Source organism: Schistocerca nitens, chromosome 5, assembly GCF_023898315.1.
Source record: "Schistocerca nitens isolate TAMUIC-IGC-003100 chromosome 5, iqSchNite1.1, whole genome shotgun sequence".
Taxonomy (NCBI): domain Eukaryota; kingdom Metazoa; phylum Arthropoda; class Insecta; order Orthoptera; family Acrididae; genus Schistocerca; species Schistocerca nitens.
The window spans coordinates 306,321,562-306,343,403 of NC_064618.1; the positions used below are offsets into that span (position 1 = coordinate 306,321,562).

Sequence of the window (21,842 nt, forward strand, 5' to 3'; positions counted from 1 at the left end):
GAATGGGTTCAGGAGATGGTGAGACATGAACCGGGATTTATGGGTAGCATAATTTGGTCGGATGAAGCCCAATTCAAACTCAATGGAACTGTCAATAGGCACAATTGTGTGTACTGGGCTGAACATAATCCTCACATTACAGTTGAAAAGACTGTGAATTTGCTTGGTGTAAATGTGTGGTGTGGTTTGTCTGCAAGGGGACTCATTGGGCCTTTCCACTTTGAAGGTATCCTTACTGGAGAAACGTACCTAAAAATGCTTGCTGACTCCATATTCCCTGCCATTCGTGCATTATACGGTAATGATGAGTTTTATTTCCAACAAGATGGCGTCCCGCCGCACTATCATAGGGTTGTACAAGTATACCTGGATCACAATATGCCTGGCCAGTGGATAGGACGCAGGGGACCAATCGAGTTTTCTGCATGCTCTCGAGACCTCACGCCGCAGGATTTCTTCTTATGGGGCACAGTAAAAATGAGGTGTACAAACGTAAACCATGTAACCTAGACATACATTGAAATGAGATTCAGGCGGTTGGCGCAGAAATCTCATTGGACACTTTGGTACAATGTATGGAATCAGTTGTGACTAATACTCAGAAATGTATTGATGCTGAAGGCCACCAGTTTGAACATTAATCACATTTGGAAAGTACATTTATTTTTACAATTGGACTTTACGCTTTCCATTTCCAGAAATGTAACATTGTAGAACGGGAAATAAATTTTCTATGAAGCTTCATAGTGTGTATACATTTTTTGATGCACGCTGTATATATATATATATATATATATATATATATATATATATATATATATGAAATACTACATTTCACTGACAAGTAAAGAGTAATTTCAGTAAGTTTATGCAAAAGGCAAAAGAGGAGTGTATCATATAGGAGATTGGAGTTACTTTGCATAACCTCATGCCTTCTTATTTAAAATACCTACCAACATAAAATACGTTTAAGGTAAAGATGAAACAGTTCTTGCTTGATCACTGATTCTAAACCGTCTCGGAATTTCTGGAACATCGTAATATGAAAACCATATTGAATGAATTATTTATGTATTATGTCATTTCCAACTAGAATTTGCCTTGTGTTTATCATTTATTCTCTCATAGTAACTTCTGCTATCAAATAAAGAAGCAATGTAGTATGTCAGTTTGTTCATTTTTTATTATTATGCACTTTAATTGTGTTGCCCTGTAGTCACAATGAATTCTGTAATCATAAATAAATTATGTTTATCCATGTCCTACGTAATCTCCACAGACAGTGTACTAAAAAAATTATTATTTGACTAAATAAATAAATAAACCAATTTTCCCATACCCATTGCTATTGTAGTAGTCTATCCCATGCTTTTGTTTCTCCCTAATCTTTATTATTTTCTTTTATTTCTGTCACAAATGGCAAATGCTCTGTGACTACTTCGATATTTTTTTTCCATTGAGTGTTCTTCCATAAGTGATGCCAGTTATCAGAAAGGGAAAAATTTTACAATAAAAGAACATAACTGTCACCTACACTGTGTATGAATAAGAACATAATTGAAAAGCAACTTTCAATAAATAGCCTTTGAAAAAGTCAGCTCTATTGAAAGAAAGAAACACAAAAATTTATAATGTTATTTGCTATAAGTAAAAAAAAGTAATGAAAAGGGTAACAGGTTCTATGTATTCCATTGTAAACATTGTTTGATGGGCTTGTATGTTTATATTTTCGTTAGCAAGTAAATGCCGATGTTTTGAAGTGATGTTTCACTTCTCAGACGTTTACCATTAAGAATATCTGTTAAGAGGTTTCCTTTGGCACTGATCATTCTTAGTTTCTCAGTTACAACATTATACTCCAAGTTTTTGTATCACAGTTGGTACCTCGTAACGTCACTTTCAACATTTGGTACTGGGCTAAAAGAAATGACATTACGAGATAATAAGTGTGACATTAATGTGACGTGATGGCCTGTTGGCTTTTAGTGTGAATCAGCCATTAAAGACCAACTAATGAGTAGTTTTCTAGATTTGCACTTATTAACATTGGTAAAGTAATTTATTTTAATAAAAATGTAGACTCTCAAACATTCAAAACAAAATGAAGTTTTACGTCTATGTTTATAGGTTCTGAAATGTATGACACTACATACTACACTAACAGGAAAAAAAATTGTGGCATAAAAAGGTAGTTAACGTGGAGCAACGAAATTTGGAGTGTACATTTGTCTAGGTAACATATTTAAGTGATTAACATTGCAAGCTCACAGGTTAGTGTAAGTGTGAGATAAGCCATTGCGAATGTGAAATGCTGGTACATTAATAACCGGTAACCGCAAAAATGTTGAATGCAAGCATGCAAATGTGCTTGTATAGCGTTGTACAGGTGCTGGGTGACAATTTGTGGGATGGGGTTACATGCAGAGGCAGTTAATGCTGTTTGTGGATGAAAATGGAGTTGTCATCCGATGATACTCCATATGTGCTCGACTGGTGACACATCTGGTGACTGGACAGGCTAAGGCAACAAGTCGACACTCTGTAGAAGTAGTTGGGTTACAACAGCAGTATTTGGGGGAGTACTGTCCAATTAGAAAACACCCCCTGAACTGCTGTTAGCGAATAACACGTCGAATCACGAGACTGGCATACAAATTTGCAGTCAGGGTGTGTGGAATAGCCACAAGAGTGCTCCTGCAGTCATCCAAAATAGCACCACACACCGTAACTCCTGATGTAGGTCCAGTGTTTCTGGCACACGGACAAGTTAGTTGCAGGTCCTCAACTGGCCTCCTTCTAACACATGGCCGCCACTGGCACTGAAGCAGAACCAGCTTTCATCAGAAAACACAACTGACCTCCACCCTGCCTCCCAGTGGGCTCCTGCTTGACACCACTGAGGTCATAAATCATGGTGATTTGGGGTGAGTAGAATGCACGCCACAGGGCATGTGGCTTGGAGCTGTCCTCATAGTAACTGATTTATAACAGTACATTGTGTTAGTGTGGTGCAGACAGCTGCGCAAATCGCTGCTGCAGATGCAATACAATGTGTGTGAGCCATATGCAGAGCACGATGTCACTCTCTCTCAGTAGTGACACATGGCCATCCAGAGCCCAGTCTTGTCACAACAGTACATTCACGTTACCACAGCTGCCAGCAATCGTGTACAGTGGCTACATTGCTGCCAAACCTTCTGGCAATATCACATAAGGAACATTCAACTTCTCATAGCCCTATTACATGACTTCATTCAAATTCAGTGAGATGTTGATAATGGCGTGATTGTGACCTTAAAGGCATTCTTGACTAACATCAACTCAACACATCCAATGCCAAAAGTAACCAACTCTCATGACTGTTACAGCGTGTATTTAAGGCAAACCCAATTTTCATTCTGCTAGTGGCGCTACTACCGCTACTCTTAAGCTACAGACGCGAAATTTGAACAGATATCATCTTTAAACTGTAGAAACACGTCTACCAACTTTCGTTTATGTCATACAGCACCTTCTTTGTGTTGTGACTTTTTTTTGTCATCTGTGTGATTTAGTTTCTGAGCAGGCATTACAAAATCTATAAAAGCAGTTTGGATAAAAAAAGATTACACTGTTATTTTTGTAGTCTTTCTATTCACATTTTATTGTTCTATTTGGTGAGGCTGTTGAAATAAACGTTTAATTCATTAGTTAGTTGACATCACGTTCTGTGGGTCATTTGTATCATTGGTCATAATGATGTGGAAGTAGTCATTTTACATTCATATTAATGGGTCTGCACACATTCAATGTTTAATGACAACACAATTTTTTCAGACCTTCAATATATTGAAGCAACCCACACACCATCAATATTACTGTCAATATTTTCAATTTCCAACGCGACTTTACAAGATTAAGCTGCCAAACACCCAAAAGAACGTCTGTGTCGTTATTATACTAGCTACAACAACAGAAAACAATGAACAAGAGGAAACTGATCAGGAAATTAGTGGAAAAGAGGAGCGATTTGTTAAACGTCAATTTACTGCCTGAAATCCGAATCATGTTCCCAAAAGAGTGCATAAACTATCTTGAGATCAGTCCTGCATTCTATGACAAATTTTTAATGTCAATGGATAATAATATAGAGAAGAAAGTACAGTAATGAGGGTTCAGTCGCTGTCGACAACAGAGTAGGAGTAACTTCTAGATATCTGAAGAGAGGCAGGTCATTCGAATGCTTGAAGTTTAGTTCTGTAATATTGGCGAACAATATTACTAAAATTGCATGGAAACCAGTGATGTAATTATATCTACCTTGTAAGGATATTTTCAGGCAATTAATATAAAGCATTTCTGTATGTTTTGTGATAATTTGGTGTTACTCACATGCACTGTTTAGACTTCTTATGGGTCAGTATAGATTTATGACGTATTTTTCGAAATCGAAGCTTTTTTTTTCAAACTACTGTGTAATTCAACAACCTATACTATATTTTTAAATTAATTAAGCAAGTAGTATGATACATAATCTTTTGTTGACCACCCTAATTGGATGATTACTTTTACATAGGCCTGTTAAAATTGCTTTGTGTTAAAATACTACTAGAAAATTTTAGTCTTATAATATGCACAAAGGAGAATTGAAAACATAAATGGTGCACACTAATGCTGCATGCCTGGTTCATGAAGCTCTATCATTATCTGAATGGAGAACATTGTCAAACCACAAATGAAGTAAAGTGAAGTGGTGTTTTGGGGGTGGTGATTCAACAAACGAAAACTTTACTACATTCTTAAACGGTTTACTTGAAGTATTGAACTAAACTTCCCCACCAAGATCATATTGCAACAAAACATTAAGTAAGATAAGATGTATCACACCAGGAATAGAAATATCTGGTGAGAGGAAAAGGAAGCTACACAATCAGCTGAAGTACAACAAAGATCCTGATTTTGTAAAATATGTTAGAACTATAAAACTATTTTTTAAAAAGTTGTGAAAGTTTCGAAACAAATGGCAACTAAATTCATTCTATGGCAGTAAAATAAAACAAGGGCAGTATAGTCTGTAGTTAAGTCTGAATTAGGCGTCCAAAATCAGAATCAAGACATTTCAAAAATCAAGCAGAAGGAAAAGTCGGTTGTAAATCCAGCTCAAATAGCGGAGTGCTACAATGAGTACCTTATAAATGTAACAAATTATGATTTAGACATAGCAAATCATAAGCAGAAAGTAAATAGTTTTGGATTAAAAGGTAATACCTTCAAATGTGTTAAAAATTCAACACAGTCTCAGCAAAATATGTTGAAAATGTCATACTCTCGTTAAAAGACAAAAAACCTGCTAACTGGGATGGGATACCCATCAAAATATTTTTAAAAAGTTTATAGCATTAAAGCTCAACCTCTCTCTCTCTCTCTCTCTCTCTCTCTCTCTCTTAATAAACAAATCCTTTGAGGAAGGTTACTTCCTTGATCTCTTGAAATATGTGCAAGTAAAACCATTGTTTAAAAAAAGGTTCAAAAGATGATATGGGAAAACATCGCCCCATTTCCATACTCTCTGTCATATCAAAAACATTTGAAAAAATTGCTGCTTTACAGTTACAAAGCATCATCACACAGGATGATATCATTTCACATAACCAAGTCAAAAACACAGTAGATGTGATAAATGAGTTTATTGAAAAAAGTACTTCACCATTAAATAGGAAAGCTAAGGCTGCAGGAATATTCTGTGATCTTACAAAAGCATTCGACTCTCTCTGTAAACCATGCCCTGATACTTTTGAAACTGAACAGGTGTGGAATAAGGGATATTGCATTGAAATTGTTGAATCATGTCTCTTGGAGAGGAAACAATGGGTAGTAATCACATCAAATGCAGTAGATTACTTCTCAGAGTGGAAAACTGTGTCACACTGTGTCCCTCAAGGCTCAATCCTTTGACCAATTTTATCCCTGTTCTGTGTAAATGACTTACATCTCAATATAAATACCATCCGCCCCTGGTAGCTGTGTGGTCAGCACGACAGAATGTCAATACTAAGGGCCTGGGTTTGATTCCCAGCTGGGTCGGAGACTTTCTCCACTCAGGGACTGGGTGTTGTGTTGTCCTAATCATCATCATTTCATCCTTATCGACGCGCAAGTCACCAAAGTGGCGTCAAATGGAAAGGCTTGCACCAAGCGAACGGTCTGTCCAGTGGGAGGTCCTAGTCACACGACATTTACATTTACATTTAATATAAATATTCATTTAACTTTGTTTGCAGATACCCTAATTGAAAATGAATATTCTGACAATATACCACAGAGTACCATGAATACATTAAGTAACTTGGAAACATGGTTCAGTGCAGATGGATTAAGCCTAAACACTTCAGAAACCCAAATGATGCGTTTTAAAACCAAACTGTCAAAAACTGAAGACATCTGTATCACTCACAACAATCAAGAAATGGAAGAATTTGACTCAGTCAGGTTCTTGGGAATAAACTTAGACAGAACTTTGAGTTCGAATTCTAATATAGAATTTCTAGCAAATAAATTAAACAGCCTTCCATTTGGAATGGAAATTACAGCCTGTGTCACTGATATGACAACTAGGAAAATAGCATACTATAGCTACTTTGAATCTGTTATTCGATATGGCATAATTTTTTGGGGAAACTCAGGAAACATTAATCAATTTTAAAGTTGCAAAAAGAGTCATTCGCAATGTATGCTATGCACAGCCGAGGGCATCACGTCGACCATTACTTAAAGAACTAAAATTATTAACTGTCCCCTCTTTATACATCTTTGAGGTGGTTCTATTTCTACGCAGCAGAGCTGATCTACTAAAAAAAATCATTTTGAACACTCATACGGCACAAGACATAAAGAAAACTTTATGCTCACCTCACATCACTTAAAACTGCATGCTTAGACTCCTCAGTATATAGCCATGAAAATTCATAACACAGTAAAATGAATATGAACACATAATGATTGTTGTTGTTGTGGTCTTCAGTCCAGAGACTGGTTTGATGCAGCTCTCCATGCTACTCTTTCCTGTGCAAGCTTCTTCATCTCCCAGAACCTACCGCAACCTACATCCTTCTGAATCTGTTTAGTGTATTCATCTCTTGGTCTCCCTCCACGATTTTTACCCTCCACACTGCCCTCCAATACTAAATCTGATGCCTCAGAATATGACCTACCAACCGATCCCTTCTTCTAGCCAAGTTGTGCCATAAATTTCTCTGCTCTCCAATTCTATTAATACCTCCTTATTAGTTATGTGATCTACCCATCTAACCTTCAGCATTCTGTAGCACAACATTTCGAAAGCTTCTATTCTCTTCTTGTCGAAACTATTAATCGTCCACGTTTCACTTCCATACATGGCTACACACATTATAAATACTTTCAGAAACCACTTCCTGACTCTGAAATCTATACTCGAAGTTAAAATTTTCTCTTCTTCAGGAACGCTTTCCTTGCCATTGCCAGTCTACATTTTATATCCTCTCTACTTCGACCATCATCAGTTATTTTGCTCCCCAAATAGCAAAACTCCTTTACTACCTTAAGCGTGTCATTTCCTAGACTAATACCCTCAGCATCACCTGATTTAATTCAACTACATTCCATTATCCTCGTTTTGCTTTTGTTGATGTTCATCTTATATCCTCCTTTCAGGACACTGTCCATTCCGTTCAGCTGCTCTCCCATTTCCTTTGCTGTCTCTGACAGAATTGCAATGTCATCGGCAAACCTCAAAGTTTTTATTTCTTCTCCTACTCTGAATTTTTCTTTTGTTTCCCTTACTGCTTGCTCAATATACAGATTGAATAACATCAGGGATTGCCTACAACCCTATCTCACTCCTTTCCCAACCAGTCCTTCCCTCTCATGCCCCTCAACTCTTATAAGTGCCATCTGGTTTCTGTACAAATTGTAAACAGCCTTTTGCTTCCTGTATTTTACCCCTGCCACCTTCAGAATTTGAAAGAGAGTATTCCAGTCAACATTGTCAAAAGCTTTCTCTAAGTCTACAAATGCTAGGAGCGTAGGTTTGCCTTTCCTTAATCTATTTCCTAAGATAAGTCATAGGGTCAGTGTTGCGTCACGTGTTCCAGCGTTTCTATGGAATCTAAACTGATCTTCTCCGAGGTCGGCTTCTACCAGTTTTTCCATTCGTCTGTAAACAAATCGTGTTAGTATTTTGCAGCCATGGATTATTAAACTGATAGTTTGGTAATTTTCACATCTGTCAACACCTGCTTTCTTTGGGATTGGAATTATTATAATCTTCTTAACGTCTGAGAGTAATTCGCCTGTCTCATACATCTTGCTCACTAGATGATAGAGTTGTGTTAGGCCTGGCTCTCCCACGGCTGTCAGTAGTTCTAATGGAATGTTGTCTACTCCCGGGATCTTGTTTCGACATAGGTCTGTCAAACTCTTCACGCAGTATCATGTTTCCTATTTCATCTTCATCTAAATCCTCTTCCATTTCCATAATATTGTCCTCAAGAACATCGCCCTTTTATAGACCCTCTATATACTCCTTCCACCTTTCTGCTTTCCCTTCTTTGCTTAGAACTGGGTTTCCATCTGAGCATGCATGTGGTTCTCTTTTCTCCAAAGGTCTCTTTAATTATCCTGTAGGCATTATCTATCTTACCCCTAGTGATATGCGCCTTTACATCCTTACATTTGTCCTCTAGCCATCTCTGCTTAGGCATTTTGCACTTCCTGTTGATCTCATTTTTGAGACGTTTGTATTCCTTTTTGCCTGCTTCATTTACTATGTTTTTGTATTTTCTCCTTTCATCATATCTCTTCTGTTACCCAACGATTTGCACTAGCCCTTGCCTTTTTACCTACTAGGTTCTCTGCTGCCTTCACTATTTCATCTCTCAAAGCTACCCATTCTTCTACTGTATTTCTTTCCGCCATTATTGACAATCGTTCCCTAATTCTCTTCCTGAAACTCTCTACAACCTCTGGTTCTTTCAGTTTATCCAGGTCCCATCTCCTGAAATTCCCACCTTTTTGCAGTTTCTTCAGTTTTAATCTACAGTTCATAACCAATGGAATGTGGTCAGAGTCCACATCTGCCCCTGAAAATGTCTTACAAATTAAAACCTGGTTCCTGAATCTCTGTCTTACCACTATATAATCTATCTGAGACCTTCCAGTATCTCCTTGATTCTGCCATGTGTACAACCTTCTTTCATGATTCTTGAACCAAGTGTTAGCTATGATTAAGTTATGATCTGTGCAAAATTCTACCAGGTGACTTCCTCTTTCATTCCTTACTCCCATTCCATATTCACCTACTACATTTCCTTCTCTTCCTTCTCCTACTATCGAATTCCAGTCACCAATGACTATTAAATTTTCGTCTCCCTTCACTATTTGAATAATTTCTTTTATCTCATCACTCATTTCATCAATCACTTCGTCATCTGCTTGTTGGCATATAAACTTGTACTACTGTGGTAGGCATGCGCTTTGTATCTATCTTGGCCACAATAATTCGTTCGTTATCCTGTTTGTAGTAGCTTATCCACATTCCTATTTTCCTATTCATTATTAAATCTACTCCTGCATTACCTCTATTTGATTTTGTATTTAAACCCTGTATTCACCTAACCAGAAGTTTTGTTCCTCCTGCCACCAAACTTCACTAATTCCCTCTATATCTAACTTTAACCTATCCATTTCCCTTTTTAAATTTTCTAACCCACCTGCCCGATTAAGGGATCTGACATTCCATTCTCCGATCCGGAGAACACCAGTTTTCTTTCCCCTGATAACAACGTCCTCCTCAGTAGTCCTCACCCAGAGATCCGAATGGGGGACTATTTTAGCTCTGGAATATTTTACCCATGAGGACGCCATCATCATTTAACCATACAGTAAAGCTGCATGCCCTTGGGAAAAATTACGGCTGTAGTTTCCCCTTGCTTTCAGCCGTCTGCAGTACCAGCACAGCAAGGCTGTTTTGGTTAATGTTACAAAGCCAGATCAGTCAATCATCCAGACTGTTGCCCCTGCAACTACTGAAAAGGCTGGTGCCCCTCTTCAGGAACCACACGTTTGTCTGGCCTCTCAACAGATATCCTTCCGTTGCAGTTGCACTGATGGTATGGCTATCTGTATCACTGAGCCACGCAAGCTTCACCCCCAACAGCGAGGTCCATGATTCACACAGGTGGATGGGGGGGGGGGGTTGGGGGGGGTGCCATAATGAATATGAAGATAAATATTTTAAAAAGCATGCTACACTATGTTCTAATTGAACGATGGTACAACTCTGTGGGAGATTTGATGAAGGATGAAGTGATACTTTGAGCTGGATCTCTAAAATGGAATAAAAATTTATGATAGTTATAGTAGATGTAAATACTATTAGTTTGACAAATTTTAAATAAGTAAATTCTCTATAAAGTATTATTGTACGTGTGACAAAATTTCAAATAAGCAAATTGTAACCTTTGCATGTCTCCTGTACATCAGACATATATTCTGAAATTGTGTACATTATGAGATGAATAAAACACATTACACATTTCATCAATAATTGACATCACATGTCACTATGTATTAACAATACTGAGAATATTTTGAGAGCTATCAATACTACTTGTGTTTCTAGTATTGACGATACCTCAATATGGGCCCTCACACAGCGGCAGTGGATATTCCCACTCAAGTGGCAATAGCATCACATGGATATTTCCACTCTGTGCATGTCCTGGCACAGAGGATGGTCCATTGCATTTAATAACTCAGAAATAATTGTGGTGACATTAAACTGTTTTGTCAGTTGAAAAACACACGGTATTTCTTTGCCTATTATGTGAAGTGTGTGGTGTCACCGCCAGACACCACACTTGCTAGGTGGTAGCTTAAATCGGCCGCGGTCCATTAGTACATGTCGGACCCGCGTGTCGCCACTGTCAGGATCGCAGACCGAGCGCCACCACAAGGCAGGTCTCGAGAGACGTACTAGCACTCGCCCCAGTTGTACGGACGACATTGCTAGCGACTACACGTACGAAGCCTTTCTCTCAATTGCCGAGAGACAGTTAGAATAGCCTTCAGCTAAGTCCATGGCTATGACCTAGCTAGGCGCCATTAACCATATCTGGAGAGAGTCTCACTTGTATTATCAAGAGCAATGTACAACAAGCAATTAAAGTTAAGTATACGAGAAGCTCCGTTCTTTTCATTATAGCTTTCATCACGTATCCTGTTTCAGACTTAACGCAAGACGACGTGAGTTGACGCGTGCCCTTTCGGCTACTTCAGTGTGGCGTAGCTAGCTTGCTACGCCACAACAAAGTGATTCTGAAAAAAAAATTCTTTAAGAATGAATGATTATAAAAGTGTGGAAATGTGATGTTTTGCTTCGTTTCTTCCAATCATTTTTCATAGAAACATCTGCAAATAGCAACAGTAAGAATTTAAAGTCTTTTTCCGACATCTGCTGATCAGAACCAGGATGGCAGGGCTTTTAAAGCATTATACAAATTGGTTCCTTATACTGATCATGAATGTAAGGTTTTCACACCCTCTGCCTGTTCACAGACATGAGGCAAGATATTTAATTTTACTGTATGATTCAAGGGTACTCAAAGGAAGTTTTTTCACATCATTATTTGTGATTCATAAGCACAATTGAAATAATATACATATAAGATACCCTGATGGTCACAAAACTAGAGCAGGATGTGGATCAGGCACTCCTTAGAAAAGTGTGTGGATATATTGCCATCTCACATCATAAAAATAGAATAAATAGCCTGCAGCATATGATCACTAGCATGATGTAGGGACTATAGAAATTCCAAGGCGCTAAAAATATGAAAAAGATGTGAACTGCCAGACGTTCAAGCTACTCGACGAAAGTTTTATTTGGATCCCTTATTTCAAAAGTGATGACCATAAGATATCCTTTGAACACCTGTGAGCATGTGTCATGCATACATATCACAGACTGGATATGTATTGAAGCTCATATAGAAAAAAGCTACAGTATTGAAAAAGAATCGAAAGCTATGATACTATTTGATCCTATTAAAAAAATCTTAAGTCAATTGTGAATGATCTGCACACGTACAGATGTTAAATCATTGGCTATATATGTACATAGATGCAACTTTCGTTGTAAATATGCAAAGCAAATCCCATGATTTGTTTTACAGAATGAGTCAAAATATAAACTATTAAGGATACTTATTAGCAGCAATGTTCTAGGTCACATATACAATCACTGAATTTTGATGATGGCTCCATTCTCACGTCCTTTCTTATAACACATGCGAAAACTTTTCGGATTTTTGGGACAACAAACACTGAAGAAAATCGAGTAAAGCTAAAATAGCTCTGATTATATCATAGTTCATCAAAAGGAGCAAAATTTACTTTAATTTCTGGGAACATTTCTCTTGGAGAAACAGCTTTCTGGCTAAAAGCACTGTGAAGCGGATCACAAAGAGCAGTTGACATTCGTGGAGTCACAACGCTCACTCCATTCACCGCCTCTGCCTGCCATCATAGTACGTATATGAGGATGGCCAAATATTGACCGAAACCAGTTACCATCGAAATAAGTACTTTTGGTGTTGACACTGTTTGTAATCCATTTTTTTAAAATTTACTTTTTTGCAAATATGTTAGCTTTATCATCTTCTGACCCTCTCTTAACCCCACATTTAATTTACGATTTTTCCTCGCTTATCTCATGCATACATCTGCATCTCTACTACCTTTCATGTGCAAACTTGCTCATATGTTCAATCTGAACACGTCAACAGTCATTGGCAGATACAGGATTTTTTTTTATTTTTTTTTTTTGTGAGAATGTTGGTCAGTTCTGACAAAAGATAGGCGGCACATTACCCTATTTGGTGTGGAGATTAATAATTTGACCGAAAATCGATAAAAAATCTCTTGAAACTCAACAGCACCCATTATTTTTGATCGAAGCTGAGATCACCCTTGCCTCTGCAAATACGCCTTGGTCACTTTTACAACAATACTGAGTGAAATATTTCATTTCGTGCAAATAGAATGTTCACTTCCCAGGCTATCTGTGTCATACAGGCAACAAGAAGCAGGTAGAAGCAGTTCCAAATGAGTACTTGCTACATGGCATACATCGCTCTATTCACCGATGTAACGCTCCCTTATACGACAAAGCCATTAGCCATTCGCTTTTAAACAAAAATAGTCATCTGTAGTTTAAAAGAGTAGTTTCACGAAGTTTCTTCTGATAGTGCACGCAGAGACCCTGTGGGAAGCAGTAGAATAGTGTGAGATATTGATGATTAGCAAAACTCGGCTTCCAGCCTGGAGACCACCCCCAAGATGATGTGTGCATATGATTCTGGTGTTCGACCAGTCTTCTGCTAAATATATAAGAGGGTCTACCATTTTAAACTGTTAAAAGAAGGGATACCTACATTTATGGAGTTACATAGTTCATCCTTTTCATTTTAAACGACCCAATACGTTTGTGCTGTTGTCGTTCACTGGTTTTATGTTAAAACTGACTGCGAGAAACATCACATTTTCTTAATTTTATAATTATTGTTTTTTAAACGATTTTTTTCTGAATCAGAATATATAAAAACTATGTAATACCAAGTGTTTGTGAATAGACAGAAGAGTTTAGTTTCCCCACGATTATTTCTGAATTATTAAATCTAATGAACCTACGCTCACAGAGTGGAAATGTCAGTGTCATTTAATGCCGGTCGAATGGCAATATCCTCTACCTCAGACGGTCAATATAGACAGTTTGGCAACGTTAATGAGCGTGTGGAGGCAGCTTTACGCATTCATATGTAAATATGGCTACATGCTGATCATCAACAATTTTTATGAGTTCTGTTGAGAGTTAATAATTCTTACCCATTACCTTTTCATCTCTCACACATTACAAAATTAGAAAATTCGTCTATGGAATTTTACCGTGCTTCAGGTCCTTCTCTTCAGTACCCGCTACCTTGAAGTTGTCAGCTATTATCTATGCAGTATTCACTGCAGTACTACCGTTGGAAATATGTAATTCAAAATAACTTTTATCTTTAGTTAATAAAAGTATTAAATCGAGTATTAATGTTAGAAGATACAATAAGTTCTGTAGGTAATTAATTATTATAGCATAGATGAGGATCTCTGTTCCGGAAAACAAAAGAAAGAAGCATTTGCTTTCACGGAAACAAGCTTGCAACTTTATATTGCTGTCCAAAGCACTTAAAAGGACGCCTCCATTTTCTCTGGTTCAACTGAGGTTACAGTTAAACGGTAGGTCGAACCGGCACGGGGATTGTGAGAAGTAATGTCTCGTTACAGGGAATGGGATCCTTCATGCAAAGTGTATGTTGGAAATTTAGGAAGCAGTGCTTCTAAATACGAAATTGAATCTGCGTTCAGCAAGTACGGCCCTTTGAGAGACGTGTGGGTTGCAAGAAATCCACCAGGCTTTGCATTCGTAGAGTTCGAGGATGCGAGGGACGCCGAGGATGCTGTTAGAGGATTGGATGGCATGAGGATGTGTGGAACACGTGTGAGAGTTGAAATGTCCACCGGCGGTAGTCGACGACCAGTAAACTCTGGCCGAAGGCGCTCAAGATCACGGACGCCACGCAGACGCTCTCACAGCCGCTCAAGATCCCGCAGCCGCACTCCAAGGCGCTCTCGTTCGGATTCAAGAGATAGAAGATGAACTGAACGTAATTAATCCATTCTTCTTGAAGAGACAATGTTCACTTCATGATTTTAAGCTTACTTTACAACACAACCATCATTTGACAAGCATCTCAGTGACATTACTGAAACAGTTTTCTTTTTTTTCTTTTTTTTTCCTCCGTAAGTAATGTTTTATGTACTCTGGGTTCTATATAATATTATAGCATATAACATCTAGGCTGCTGCTTGCATATGTTGTGAGACCAGTGTGGTATTAATATCTAGTATTGTAGATTTATATTATTATTCTACAGACGTGACAGTTATCAGCAATACTGCACATTCTATGAACTTTTGATCATAATTTACTTGATTTTTGTAGTGAGACGAGAGAGGTCTTTGTCTAGAGAATCCTTTTTCTGTTGTAAGTTCTTTTTATATGGTAGTGATCCCAATGGCTAAGTGTAGTGTGCCCTGACTTTTGTAGTATTATTACAAAGGAGATAAATATGTTTTTAATGGCATTAACTTTATGTAGTATTAGTGATCATACATAATGGATAAAAATGTGTAAACCGTCACATTACAACTGATTTTAGCTGGATCATACTTGTGTTTTTGCTATAATTTTAATTAAATTCTATACCATTGGACAGTTTAGGCTTTTGTGGATAATTCAGAGAACAGTTTTGCACGAGATGTTATGCCAAACAGGAAGCAATCAAACATGTCAGTAAATTACACACATTCCTTATAAATTTTGTTTGTGTATGAAAGTAATGGTCTTCAAATAAATGTCCTGACCAAAATTGCCTGTAGAAGTCGCTGTTTCTAAATGAGACCCAATTACTACCTGTTAGTCAGGCAAACAGCAACCTGTTACATAGTTGCAAAGGTAGGTTGCACTGTACGACTGAAGTAAAGTGAAATCGTGTAGATGTCTTCAAATATAGTGCATAGCATTTATAAAGTGGGAACCTGACTGTTGAGATGTTTGCAGTAGCTTCTTGATACTATGCATATTAGTTGTTTGGTAAACATGCCTTTATTAAAGGATACCATGTACAACTTGGTACACAAGTTTCTATATTATGGCAAGGTAAGTGATAATATAATGCAGAGCTGGTTGTCAATTTACTCTTCTGTTTGAAATTAGTGGATGACGATACAGGTGACTGCACTCGTACTGAAATTTTTCTGTGTAGTAGATAAGGCCGTTGTTTTGAACATGTTGTTTGGGTCTTATAAACTTTCCTATTAGTGGACAAGTAGTCTTAAATTTTGCCAACGTATTTGTAAACGTAGTCCAATGTTGGTTGGAATATTGGGTATGGGGTAGACAGCCGTGAAAGTGTTTGAGAGAGATGTGTGGGAAGGCAGAACATGATGAATGCTATTGAAGGTAGGTATTATGGGTTAAAATCCTGGTCCATCTCAGTTTTAATGCAGTATAAAATCTGTAAAACTATCTAGTTTCCATCATTGTCTGCTTTTGCCATTGCCCCAATCTTCTCATAATTTTTAACAATCTTGGTAGGACTTCGTGTTATACAGTGTGTGTGTGTTCCTTGCCTGTGCCAATTAGGCCGAGTGGATAGTTTTATGTAAAATGGACAGTAGTTGTATTCTTTGAAAGACAGCATCGAGGTAGGTAATGTAGTGCGTAAATCACCTGACTCACATTGTGGTGTTGTATTCAAATCCCTGTCTGGTCACTAAGCTGTAGATCCAGAAATACGGAAGCGTCCGATCCCGCCAGTCTTCTTTGACCCATGACGTCACAAATATGGCGGAAACAAAAACAAACACACACACTTTCCACAAGAAGCCTAATGACACTAACGGGACAAGCGCGGGAAATGGGGTGTTTTGGGTGGGGGCAAACTAAATATAAACAAATTGGGTCGACAGAAGCGTCCGATCCCACGCGTCGGCTTTGACCCGTGACGTAAGGGTGTTGTCGTGTGTGACGTCATGACGGCGCTGAGTTTGGTTTGAGTGTGGCTGTCTCCATTTCTGTTTTATTTTATTTACTTTTCTGATCTGTTCGTTCTATCTCGTGAGATTTTTTTTTTTTTTTTAATTTAAAAACACTTATTACTTATTTTAATTATGTTTCCTCCAATTTCTGTTTGTTTATTATATTTATCTTTCTGATCTGTTCGTTCTATCCCGTGAGATTTTTTTTTTAAAAGACAAAAAACACTAATCAGCTACTGAAGCATCTTTATCTTCTATGGGTTGCAGGGGTTACGACCCCTGGGGAGGTGGGTGGGTATTCATGCATGGCTGTCTTCACTTACACGTTGTAGCTACACAAGGCATCTAAATTTGTTGGAAATATGGAAGCGTCCGATCCCGCACGTCTGCTTTGACCCATGACGTCACAAATATGGATCCTTTGAGGTTTGTTCAAATAACTTGTGACCGAAGTTGTGTATTGGACTGCCTTGAAATCTTAGTTGTGGAGAGGGACTGGTCTGCATGCAGCCCAAGGTCTAGATTAGGTAGGAAGGGGACAATTTGGTTGTGAGTTGGCAAAGCCAACAAATATGAAAGCAGAAAATATGGTTGTGGTAACGGTCTGTGGTAACAAATTGACTGGTAGCGAAGTGTAATGTTAAAATCTGCAAGTATTGTAAAATGGAAGGGAGTGCTATACGTAATTTTTGCCTACCTCAGATCAAGTATTTCTTTAAGAAATATAAGGCAGATTTTTACTTCTCTATCCTCTTCCTTCCTGTAAAAATTAGCAGGCAGTAGGAAATATGGTGGAATGAGACAAACTACAAGTAGAAAAAATTTTGCATGAAAAGGAACAAATAAAACACTATACATCTAGATGGTTAATGGAAATTTTATGCATAGTAGGCATATTTAGAATAGGCTAAGTCTGAGGTTCAGTGGATAAACATAAATGTCTGAAAGGGGGTGCCAAAAAGGAGGGGAAGCTTGCTCTCTCTCTCTCTCTCTCTCTCTCTCACACACACACACACACACACACACACACACACACACACACACACACAGTATAGTCACCCACTTGAGTGGATTACCGCCAGTTCTGAGATTTTTTTATCTAATCTATAAGATTGTGGCATTACATCTCCTAAATTGCTGAACTCATTCGCATCAGAAATGGCAATTTGCCTGCTCCCCACCCCTCCAAACAGATAAACTTCAACAGATGCTTATGGATAGAATATGCACACATGCACCTTGTGTTTATAATATTGCATCTAAACCTTGATAACATTAAATGTGAAATCCTGTAATTGTGAGTATTGCTTTCTCTTGTTGCTTAAATAATTAATAATTGGCAGGGTTAGTATACAGTACTGCAGCACTATTCTGAGTAGAGGAATTGCTATTCATATACAAGCTGTTTCAAAATTCATGTTACACACTTCTATATGTTATAGAGGGGACTTAGTAAATAAAGTTTTACATAGGAACCCATGCCCGAAAACATTCAAAGACTCGAGAGTGTCAAAGTTGTAGGCACCAGTACCTGTAAATGTATTACATACAGGATGATTCCATGATGATGATACAAACTTTCTAGGATGACAGATAAGGATAAATGTATCGATTTGAGGTGAGGGTCCCTGTTCCAGAAATGAGTCGGAAGTTACAAGTGAAAACCATTCTGATACCTCTGCAAGTGGTACTGTTGTTGCTGAGACAGTAAGGTAGGCAACTTTCAAAGGTAGTAGTATGGATCAAACCAAGGAAGAAATATCCGACAGACACTCAATCATCCTAGAAAGTTTGTAACTTCAAAACAGAATCCCCCTTATATACACACATTTTACAGATGCCGGTGCCTATAACTCTCTAACTCTGATCTCTAGTGTCATTGGATGATGTTTCTGGATGTGGGTTCTTATGTAAAACTTGCTCTACTAAGTCCTCTCTGTAACGTATATATAGTGTGTAACATGAATTGCGAAACACTCTGTGTGTGTTCATACACACAAAGCTGTAAACACAAGTAGAAAATGTTTGTTTAATGTGTATAAAAATACTCCCCCCACCTCATTCCCTCTACTAAAAGATAGAGCCGGGAAGGGAGCAGGTTGAATGTTCTCTCTGAATCTTCAGTCCAGAGCCTAGTTTGATGCTGTGCAAGAAACTTTATCTACAAATAAATAATGCAACCTACACCCTTCTGACTGCTTACTGTATTCATTCCTTGGTCTCCCTCTCCCCCCCTTCCCTTCCTCCCCCCCTTCCCTTCCTCCCCCCCTTCCCTTCCTCCCCCCCTTCCCTTCCTCCCCCCCTTCCCTTCCTCCCCCCCTTCCCTTCCTCCCCCCCTTCCCTTCCTCCCCCCCTTCCCTTCCTCCCCCCTTCCCTTCCTCCCCCCCCTTCCCTTCCTCCCCCCCCCTTCCCTTCCTCCCCCCCCCCTTTCCCTGCAATGCTATTTATCATCAATATTTCACTTCCATACAAGACTACAGTGCAGACATATACCTGTAGTGAAGACTTCCTAACACTTAAATTCATATTCATGGTGAACAAATTTCTCTTCTTCACGCATTGTTTTCCTGCTGATGCCAGTATACATTTTATGCCCTCTCTACTTTGGTCATCAGTTATTTTGCCACTCAAGTAACAAAACTCATCTCCTACTTTTGGTGTATCATTTTCTAATTTTCAGTTAAAGGTAACAAATATGTAGAGGAGATGGTTACATAGAGCAAATATTTGTTATGGACTGCACCTCACATTTGTTGCCACCACATTTGGGAAGATGGTAGTCAAAAGTCCTTATTGACCACCCTGTCATAAGTTTCCTGTAGATCCCCCTAAATATCTTAAGACAAATGCCTATATGGTTCTACTGATAAGGCCACAACAGATTTTGTTGGTCTGAACTTCTCTAATGTCTTAAGTTCTAACCTTCCATCCTTTTTTCTTATTTGCTGAATGAGCACACTGGTCTGTTACTTCTATTATCTGTGTTTGGTGGCAGCTGTTGTTTTTCCCTTAACTTCCTATGAATCTGAAGCAGGATAAGATTCTGTGGATAACTTATGTCTTTTAGAAAGTAGTTTTATTCCTGTGCATGTTGACATTAATTTTAGAGCAAGTGTTTGAACCTCTGTAGTACTTATCCACAGTGGGGTCCCCACGAAAAGAGCATACGGCATCTTCATGATCACAACAAAACAAATTTTTGAAGAATGCTATGTGTATATGTATTACTCATTATTTCTCTGAATTTGGTTGTAATTCTTTACACTACCCAATGGTCTTTTGTTTATATTCACCCTAATAAATTACAAAGGAGGTCTGTGTTAATAAGAGTTGAAGATGTATAATTTCACAGATTTAATGAAAGTGCTGATGCATAGCTGCAGGCATTTAAACTTATGATGGTATATAAAATAGAGTGTTGCTTTGAACAAAAAACTGATGTAATTTGATCAATTTGAGTTATACAAAAGTAACCGGAAATGAAAAACCACAAATTTTGTTCCATTATTGTGTGTAAACACTAATTTTTAAAAGAAAGTGTTCTTTTCTTTATTATGACAAGGGAAATTATGAAAGTTCCTTCTCATAATATTGTTACATTCCATCCTGGATTTTCCATTGTTTGACTTTTTTTCCCCCTTTTGCAGATGACAATTCAGCTAAGACAGTTCATAGTTTTGTACATTTACACTTGTTTGGCAGAAAGAGTGCCTTGACCATCACAGGCCATTCAACACACACTGTATTATTCTCAGTTCATAGCATCCAGAAAGCGTGTTCAAATAATATTTTTCCATAGTTCTGAAATGTGTAGGGAAATTCTCACATTACATATAAAAGAAAATTTGTTCTATGTAGCTAAGCAATGTAGACCAGTCGTACCTCCAACAGTTTACAAGTGATTGATTTTTCTGTTTTGTATGGCATGTGTATCCCAGTATTTCATTGTTGTATGACGAGTTTCTTAACTAACAAAGAACTATTATTTGTAGGCAAATTATGCTTGTGACAAAATTAGGAAATTACAACAATGAAACACACAAAAGGTTGTGTTCTGGGTGGTATGCAACTGAAAACTGTTATATTGCACATAGTGTTTCTCTACACACACAACTTGGTATTAAAACAACTGGAAATTGCTTATAAATGCAGTTGGTGTAAGCACAAGGAGAGTGGCATCATTATTATGAATTTTTTCTTTAAAAAAACCTTAAACAGTGCAATGTTTAAGACACTTTACTCTCATTTGGAAGGAATGAGGTTCAGATCTAGTAGGCTATGATTTTTTCAAAGTTGCTTAAGAGAAAGATCAGAATAATTTCTTCAAAAAGCTTGTGCACCAGCTTGTGCACCGTCTCTTATGGCCTTTTGGTATCTCAACATTAAACAGTTATTTTCATCCCTTGATTTTGCTAGGCACTGCTGAACGAGATGTCGTTCCTAGTATTATGTCCCAATGAAATTTGAGCCATTATTGAATGGTAACTAGATTAACAATTCTGATTGATGAATTGAAATTTTTTCATAAGAGGCCTTGCTGTAAATACATCTTGTAATATCTCGTTTATAAGGAGTTAGGTCTTTGCTTCTATCACCCTTAAACACTTTTTATATAGTAAATTGCTTCAAATGGACATCTGTAATATATTCCACTTATGGGTGTCTAACACACATTACAATTCACATATGGTGAGTGAGCTGCTGCTGTTGTTGGACCAAATGTAATTTTTTTTTTGAAGTCTTGCTGTAGTTGTTGACTGCCTTCTAGCAATGCTACCACTTTGTATCAAATAGTGGACCCTACAGATTGTTTGAGAGTGAGTATTAGTATCCATAGTAATTTGTTTTACTTGTTTAACATTTCCTTGATGTTATTGATGGTAAAATTGTGACAAGATCTGTCTTGTGAATGTTTTTAGGTGTCATGAATCCAAATCTGGACGATTAACATGTTGACTGCCACATGGCCAGAACAGAACACATGCCTGACACATAGAGGCAAAATAAGAGATCTGTTTAAAAAATTCTGGGACTGGTCCACAAAATTTTTCTACACTTCCATTTTACTCAGTGTGCATGATCTCCTCCGAAATAATCTCCTCCGCCATCGATACACTGCTCCCAATTCCGTTTCCACATCCGGAAGCAGTGTTGGTATGCCTCTTGCTGAATCTTGTGAA

At 37.9% G+C, this 21,842-nt stretch overlaps 1 protein-coding gene across 1 annotated transcript; it reads left to right on the plus strand.

The window, feature by feature from the left end:
• Window positions 1-14,228: 14,228 nt before the first annotated feature.
• LOC126259381 (RNA-binding protein 1-like) lies at window positions 14,229-15,503 on the plus strand. The gene has a single exon (XM_049956131.1). It carries the CDS (start codon window positions 14,333-14,335, stop codon window positions 14,717-14,719), a length of 387 nt encoding a protein of 128 aa, XP_049812088.1. The 5' UTR covers window positions 14,229-14,332; the 3' UTR covers window positions 14,720-15,503.
• The last annotated feature ends 6,339 nt before the right edge of the window (window positions 15,504-21,842 follow it).